Source organism: Suricata suricatta, chromosome 12, assembly GCF_006229205.1.
Source record: "Suricata suricatta isolate VVHF042 chromosome 12, meerkat_22Aug2017_6uvM2_HiC, whole genome shotgun sequence".
Taxonomy (NCBI): domain Eukaryota; kingdom Metazoa; phylum Chordata; class Mammalia; order Carnivora; family Herpestidae; genus Suricata; species Suricata suricatta.
Window position 1 is genome coordinate 46,826,594 of NC_043711.1, and position 8,319 is coordinate 46,834,912.

General features: G+C 48.4%; 1 protein-coding gene and 1 long non-coding RNA gene across 2 annotated transcripts in view; one reads left to right on the plus strand and one right to left on the minus strand.

Moving 5' to 3' along the window:
- Nucleotides 1-627: 627 nt before the first annotated feature.
- On the minus strand, nucleotides 628-2,617 carry LOC115275122. The gene is made up of 2 exons (XM_029918739.1): nucleotides 2,556-2,617; nucleotides 628-2,367 (listed from the first exon to the last, which is right to left on the minus strand). Exon 2 carries the CDS (start codon nucleotides 2,298-2,300, stop codon nucleotides 777-779), a length of 1,524 nt encoding a protein of 507 aa, XP_029774599.1. The 5' UTR covers nucleotides 2,301-2,367; nucleotides 2,556-2,617; the 3' UTR covers nucleotides 628-776.
- A 228-nt stretch (nucleotides 2,618-2,845) lies between these two features.
- Nucleotides 2,846-8,319, plus strand: part of LOC115275124 — an 87,592-nt gene continuing 82,118 nt past the window's right edge. The window contains exons 1-2 of the long non-coding RNA XR_003901399.1: nucleotides 2,846-3,234; nucleotides 6,926-7,012. This is a non-coding gene — a long non-coding RNA (uncharacterized LOC115275124). The remainder of the gene's footprint in view (nucleotides 3,235-6,925; nucleotides 7,013-8,319) is intronic.

The window sequence follows — 8,319 nt, forward strand, 5'->3', positions numbered from 1 at the left end:
AGGAATATGGGGGGAAACCCCCCTCGCTAGCGGGTTTCTGTTTCCCTGCAAACAGGGGTTTGTCCTTCTGTTGAACTTTCACCTCCCGAACTCGCCTTCTTTCATTGGACAAAGTGCAGAGAGAAAGAGGAGAGACCGAGGGACCGAGGGAGGACGGGAGAGAAAGAGAGAGGGGGCTGAAAACACCACCCCCACCTCCTCCTCCTTCAACTGTCACTGATGGCAAAACACTTTCACTTTTAACTGGAGGAAATTCACATCCTTGCCTACCCTCTCTCCTTCCTTCTGTATTTTTAGCTCAGAAACCAAGCAAATAGCCATCGCATTCCTATCTTCGTCCCTAGTTGTTAACACTCTCCTTCTCGTTTTTTTTCTGGTGTCTGAATGGGCCCCCCAATTCCCCATCTTGCGATGAATCCTCCCCTCCCCCATGCCCCTTATTTTTCCAGGTCTTTCTTGCCAGATCCCTCTTTTGCCAGGGACTGCTCTAGCGTTCCCTTCCTCTCTCTGGTCTGTGGGGTTCGGCCTCCCTCTCCTCTTCCCCATCCAGCCTGGACGCCCCTCACTCTCATCTCCTCAGAACCTCCCCCCTCCCTCCAGGCCGTGGCCCCCCTCCCCCCAGCTTTGGCAATTGCGATTTTTTTTTTTTTTTTTTTTTTTGCTGCGAGCCTTGTTGTTTACCCAGCAGGTGGATGTGACGTCAGGGACGCACAACAGCAAAAAATAACAACATCTCCCTCCGCGACGTGTTGGCCTCTCTAGCGCGCCTTATTTATTTATTTGTTCCGGGAGGCGGGGGTAGCAGGGTGGGCACTAGCGCCCGTGTGGCCCAGGGAGGGGGCAGCGGTGGCTCGCGCTCTAGGGGCGCTGGGGGGGGCTTGGGGGCGCGTGAGGCAGCGAGGGGGCCCTGGCTGGAGGCCGGGAGGCGGGCTGGGGAGCGCCCCTGGGTCGGTGCTCCCCGCGCTTCTGCCGCCGCCACTGGCGCTGGCTGGGCTCCGGAAAGCTAGTCCGGAGCGGAGGAATCTATTGTTATTTATTGTGTGGCGGTTGCATGCTGTACTCGCGCGGCCCGGCCCTCGTCCGGGAGTGCGTGTGTGCGCGCGTGTGTGCGCGAGTGAGTGTGTGCGCGGGGGTGCGCGCGCGGGCGGGAGTGGGCGCGCGCGGGGAAAGGCCCGAAAACACCTTAGTTTGCACCGAGAGACCATTTGCAGCGGGTGAGTTTGTATTTTTCCATTTCTGCTCCACTTTTTCCCAAGCTGCCTCCTGCCTTGTTTCCGCCACTTTAAACAACAACAACAACCAGCACAAAAAAAAAAAAAAAAAAAAGGAAAAAGAAAAAAAGGAAAAAAAAAACTACTTTCCACCTCCAGGCTCCACGTGCATCTCCCCCAGCCCTCCGCTCTCAGCCTCTCTCCCCCTGGGCTCTGGCGTGGGGGGGAGGGTTCACCGGCCGGCGTGGGGGTTGGGGGCGGGGGCCTCCGGCAGCGGCGCCCACAGGCTCGGGTCCATTTCCATAAGTCAAATGAGGGTGGGGGGTGGCAGCGGCTGCGGCGGGGAGGCAAGATCGTCTTCCCCTCGGCCCCTTCGCTCCCGGCTCTGCGCTCTGGGCGATTGCTGCGGGGAGAGAAATCAATAAGCCCAGGCCGCCTGGCGCAACTTTCGATGTCGGGCGTCGGGGTGCCAATCGAGTAGCGAGGCTGGCGCGAGACCGGGGTCGAGTCTGTGGTGGGAGGGGGCGCGCGCCGGGAGCCTTTGGAGCCCGAAGTTTGGACTTGCAGCAAACTTTTTCCCTTCGCTCTCCGCGAGTATGTGCCCCTCGGTGTCCCTGGATTGTAATGACGGGATGCCCTCACCCTGGGGCCGGCGCTTGGGGACATAGTCAGTGCCACAGGCGCCTGGCCCCGAACCTGGCGGCGGGGACATTCCGCCACCATCCCCCAGAGCACCAAAAACTCGGACACACATTCGCACACCCCCAGCTGGACACGCAACCTCACACGCGCTCGACTCCAAGAACCCAGCCTTGCTGCGGACAGGCCCGCGAGAGCCGTGGCCAAGCTCCGCGGGTGGGAGTGGGAACGGGGTGCGCTGTGGGGAGTCGCTGCATCGGGTCTCCTCCCCTCCGCCACACACAGGGGTTTACTCTCCTTTGAAGCTGGGGGTTCGCGGCGGGGGGGTTCCCAAGCCTGGATCTGCCGTGAGACGCGCGGGAGTCGCTGGGTCCCTATGGCCCCATCCGGGCGATGGCTCTCCATCCTTCGCCCGCACTCCGCCTGCCTCTCGAGCTCCCAACGCTCCATCGCCGTCCCGCTGAGAGGACTCGGCTGAGCCGGTAGCCGGGACTGCGTGCGCTTCGGGTGGGGACGGCTGCGGTGGCGTGGGGACGGCTGCGGTGGCGTGGGGAGCGGAGAGTTTGCCAGTAGCCTCAGGGTCGCGGTCAGTCGCTGCCTCCGCCTCCCCTCGCCCCCGCCTCCCGCCCCCTCCTCCCCAGATACTGCCACTCGGAAACTTTGATTCCTTCTCCTTTTTGGCCCTCGGCGAGTCCCCCTCCCCACCTGTTGTGAGCTCCGCCTCGGTCCCCGGAGACTGAGGGTGACACACACACGGGCGCTGGGGAGCTCCGCGCCCAGAAACAAAGTCGTATGCCCCCTCCCCAGTGTTTGCTTCGAAATCGAAGCCTGCAGCCTCCCCCCCTTTCCCCGCGCAGCTCCCGCCCCTGTGAGAATAAGGACTAAATAAACAGTTGTAACTTCAAACCTTGCGCCTGCGATCGTATCCCTTTCCCACCCACCCCCTTCCCCCTTCCCCCTTCCTCCCCCCTCCTTTTTTGTTGTTGCAACTTTGTAAGATCCCGGGGTAGGTGCTGAGACTTTGGCTCGGGCCGATTTCCCGGTCTCGGAATCCTTGCAGGGATTCCCTAAGCCACATCCTCCCTTCTGTCCACCCGCACTCGTGGGTCTTCCTATCCCGCCGCCGTCTCCGTCTTGGTCCCCCAGCCTAATCACTTATCCCACCTCCCTCAGTTTCCCCCCAACCTGAGCCAGGAGGACTTGCTGAGGGTCGCCCCGGTTTCTTGTCGACTGCAGAACCTGAAAGTTTGCTAGAGGAAGAGAGCGCACGGCGAGCAAGCGGGCAAGGGGCAGCGGCGGCAGCGGCGCCGGGGACCATGGTGCTGCCGGCGCCTCGTCCGCGGGCGTGAAGGCGGCGCTCCCACTCCCTCCCCGGACTCTGCCGGTAAGTCGAGGCGGCCGCGGGCACCGGGGCGAGGACTCGGGCGGGGGGCAGAAGATACCCTGGAGCCCCCGGGGGCTCTCTCTGCCCAAAGAGCCAGCATGGGCGGCGCGAGCGCAGAGATAAGGCGCCTGGAGCCAGGAAGGTGCCCATCTTCAAGCTTCAAAATACTGGACTTTTTCCTTTATTCCCCCTTTCCTAAATCCGAGAATCTGGAGATCAAAGTTTAGCGTGTAAAGTGCTCTGATAAAATATGGTGACATCTCTCGCCCCCCCTTCTCACCCCACTCCCCTCTTATAACTATTAATTATTTCCAAGTCATTGTGTCCAAATACCCTTGCAGGGCTGATTACAAAGTATATTGATTTAGTCTGGGCTCATCCTACGCATTCGTTTTAATTCATTTTCCTTTTGCTCGACCAGAAAACCCGAAATGAAACTTATTTCTTCCTCTTCCCAACCCCGCCTTCCCCCTCCCCCTCCCCCCCCCAGACCTCCTCTGTGAGGCTTGGGCAGAATAATGAAATTAATGTAAACATTTCATTTGGTTACATTTAAGCGTCTCCAGCCCACTTAGAAGGGGCTCGTGTTGCTCTCCTGTCCGGTCACAGGTATTTTCTAAGTTAGGATTTCCTTTTTTTGTTACTGCTTTTTAAAACAGGAATGCTGGAAGGGCATTCTGTATTCCTTTTGCAAAGTCTTTACCTTGAAACCATCGACACTTTACCTTTGGTTGTCCTTAGGCTTTAGGATTTAGGGCTTGCACAATAGCTGACTTGAAAAAACCTGAAGGATATTTAAGGGCTTTTTCTTCTGCTGAAAATATATTGAAGAATCTCTGCAAAATTTTTACCCTCTATTTCCTTTCTTTCGTTTTTCTATAGTGTTAATCAGTTGGGGGGGGGGAGAAGTCTTAACTAGAATTTGAAGAGAAATGGTAAGAGTTCAGGTGTTTTCTGAGTGGGGTTAGCCTGCATAATTGAGACAGAAGAGTTGCTGTTATTTTTAGTTCCAGAGAGAAATGTATCAAATCTTTTTTAGAATTCCACTGGAGTTTTGATTCTCAAAGTGGAAATACCCATCTCTTTGAGTCCAGGAAAAGAAAATTGGGCTTACAGTTTCAGAGATTTGGAATGCGTTTTTTTTTCCTCTCTGACTTTTCTACTTGAAACATCTCCTTATTAAAGAGCATTAAAAATATAAAAAGGAACTCAACTAGTTACCATTCAAAAGATGTCAGCTAAATTCTCACTGCAAAAGGGGGGGGAGAGGTTTAGCATCTTACCACTGGCTGCATCTCCCCCCCCCCCCCCCCCCCCCCCCCCCAGACTTTGGATTAGTCATTGTATGGGAGACAGAAAGAAATCAGGTTTTTTTTTTTTTTTTTTTTTTTTTTTTTTGGAAAAGTAAAGTAAACAGCCTCCAACTGCTGAACCTTGACAACCCAAATTAAGGAAGCAGGAGAGATCAAACAGACCTGCTGCTGGGATGTTGTCAGGAGCCCTACATGGAGAACCCTGGACTATTCGATCAAGCAGCAAAGCTATATAGTCACTAATGCAGAAATGGACCATTGCAAATGCTGCTCTTTGCTGTGTGAGCTAAGGCTCACTTGGAAGGAAATACTCACAACATTTGAGTTCTTGTATGTGGAGTTGCTAAATAAGTTATTTTTCTAATACAGTCTTGTTTGTGAAGAACATCCAGGCACAAAGGTATGAAATGGATGTGAAGTCTTCCAGAGGCTGCCTTGCTACCCAGGACTGTGCAGTAGAATTCTTTTTACCAACATTAGACTCCTACACTAGAGTTAGGTAACATTTTCTCACATCAAGTTTAGAAGATCTGCCTTGTCAGGAAAGCCAAGGTTTTGTATGTGAGGGTTTAAATCTGATGTGAAGCTCAAAAAAAAAAAAAAAAAAAGAAGAAGAAGAAAAAGAAAAAAGAAAAATCCCTGGTGATGAAGTTTTGTGTCAGCCCACTCTTGGAATTTAAAAAGGCGAGAGGGAGCGTTCTCCAGATTAGACATAACCTCTTTTTTTAGATTGACATTCAACATGACCACGTTGCTACTTTTATTCAAGTTCTCTGTAACTTGTCCTTGCTTGTTGTCGAGGAAAATTTAACTGCTTTACATTTTTAAAGGGAGTAGTAACAGCAATTACTTTAGCATTTTGGTTTTACAAGTTTATCAAAGATTAATGAAAGCAACATCCACTCTTGAAATTAACTGTCTCAAATTAAGGGGGTTATATTGCTGGACTTGTCTGTAAGATTTTGTGTTTATATTTAAAGGCTGGGGTAATTTTTTTGGTATAAACTATCCCCAAATTAAGTGTCATTTTTAATTTAGGTAGAGCAAAGTAGGAAATAGGATAAATAAACACATAAGAAAAAAAATGATTGTCATTTAAGGACTGCTTTTTTAATTGCTGTGTCGGATCACACAGTAAACACTTTGTTTTTTTATGTCAGTTTCATAACCATTGTTCCCAACATGTTTCAAAGTGTGTAGCTTTTATTGGATATATCTTTTATTGTATAATTAAACAATGCGAGTTAAACATACACATGGATGCTATTAGGCAATTCTGTGCAGTATGTAATGTTTTTTAGAAAGCTGTAAATATTTCCTAGTTAAATCATTTGTACCAACAATCACAAAAGTTAACTGGGTTAATATTGAGCTTAGGTATGGTTTTTTGTTACTAAGTTTTTCCTTGCTTCTCCTAAGACTCTACCCTGGCCCTGTATGTTTGTGTTCTGAGGCTCAATTGAAGGATATGTCTGTTTTCAGCAATTGTTTAAATTAACAGAAGAATTGTGATATTTCCTAAACAAATATATTTCTACCACAGCATGTCCAATGCCAACATTCAGAGAAGGGAGAACATAACAGATGTGACAACTTCTTTTGAACCCCGCTTCCTCTTTGCAGCCAGTCTTACTGGTTTAGTTTTCTTGTTTTACTTAAGACTCCAACTCCGTTTTGAAATGTTATCTTATAAGACTCTGCATCACAAAAAAACGTATGTGTATTCAGACAATGTTAGTTGTTATCCTACCGATTACATTTCAGCAGGTATGCCAAGAATATTTACAGGGCATTGCAGGAGTTCTGTCTTTTAAAAATAATTTTAGGCACACGTTAATAAAATTGAAATAGATTGCAGGCTGTCAGAAAATAGTATAAATTTTGTTTATGATTCAGTTACTTTAAGGTACTTACATTAAAGAAACTCATTTAACCCCTGACTGAAGAGCATTAAGGGGGGGGGGTAAGCCCTCCAAAGAGCCCCCACTTCCCTTTGCTCTCCTGATAATCTTAAATTACTACAATTTAATTGCAACTTCAAGGCATTGAGCATGAGCTGTTTCTCTGTGGCTGAGAAAGCGTTTTGAGAGCATAGCTAGGTTTGCACAGGTGGTATTTTTGTTTTGCAAAAGAAAAAAATGTTTTTGCTAAGGGCTTTTTCTTTTCCTTTCTTATCTTGTTAGGTGTCGTACTCCTGTCATAGAACTCAGTCATAGTAAATGCCATTTTTGCTAAACCAGCTTTTTTTTTCTGTGTTATTTGGACTTCAAGTGTGTAAAGGTCTCAAGCAAGTAGAGGTTTGTTTTCTAAATAAAATAACCTTATGAGAGGCATCTGCTGAATACACAGGAGCCAACAAATACTTTTACTCTTTGCAGGGGATTTTTTTTTTATTCCTTCAGTTGATGGTAGCCCTCCCACCAGGTGATCAGACACTGAATTTGTGAATCAAGCCAGCAAGCCAAGTAAGTTTGCATTTGGGCCCGTGTATTTTCTAAATGCTCTTTCTTGTGACTGGTTACCCTGGTCCGTGGTCCACTTTTCCACACGCGTGCTCTCCAAGGAGCCATCTTAAACCGATTTTTAAAAAGCTGTCTCTTCCATGGTACCCGGATGAACTAAGGTTAGAGGTGCCAAAAGCTGGAACCTTGGCAGGCCGTGAGATTTGATGAATTCCCGAAATGGGAAAACGTGGCCAAATATGGGGTGTCTTATGCATGACGGGTGTTGTCCCCACCCTGGGACCTACATGGTTTATTTCCACGTGCGTGTGACGATGTGGTTAATGGAAATTAAGCAGATTTGGCTTGTGTCCCCAAACTTAAAAATAAATGTTGTAAGGAATGTTTGATTTCAAGAAGTGTTTTGGTTTTTCATCCTATAGAGAATGTTCTTGCAGCTATGGCTATCTGGTTGGTATTCTGGAAAGAGGAAGTACATGGCAGTCGGGGAAAGCCAGACAGTGTTCTTTGTTTCATTAAGAAATCATTCTAATTAATTACAGTCAGTTTGTGCTAAGGCATTTTTCGGGGTGTGTTGAGACTCCAGCTTCCATTTAGAAGAAGGTTGTGCCAAAAGCTGTATCCTTTGCCTTGTGCTGTTTTCCCCAGTCATGAGATCTATTGAGCAAATTAGCCGTGGATGTCTCTGCAAGGCTTGTTTTTCTTTTTGAAATCCCCTGATGGCAGTTTTTCATATCTACCCTTCCTTGTGCACAACAGGTGTTTGTTTGGGGGTTATTTTATGGGATTTCAAGTGAGAAAAACATTTCCTACCTAGCCGGCCCCTGGGAGGGAGCACTGCCTAAGAGAAAGGCTCCTGGTACCTGAGCTGTGTCGATGGGTTTTTCCTTAGGAGTCTCCACTGGCTGAGTGGTGCTGTGTTCAAAAAGTGGGGGAGGGGGGCTCAAATGAGTGCCTTGATATTTGCAATTAAGTTGTAGTAATTCAAGATTACTGGGAAAGTGCAAAGGGCAGTGGGGGCTTTCTAGTGGCCTTCTCTTGACGCTTAAAGCTGCTCAGTCATGGGGTTAAATTAGTTTCTTCAATCGCAGTACTTAAAGTAACTAAATCGTAAACAAAATTTATATTAGATCTTGACAACTAATAATCTATTTAAATTACATTAAAGTATCTAGGCAAAAATTTAATTAAAGACAGAAGTACTGTCAAGCCCTGTAAATATCTTGACAGGTCTACTCAAATGGAACTGATATCACGAAATATTTACATATGTCTGGTGTGTTCGGGAACATCTCGGCAGTGCCTGTGCG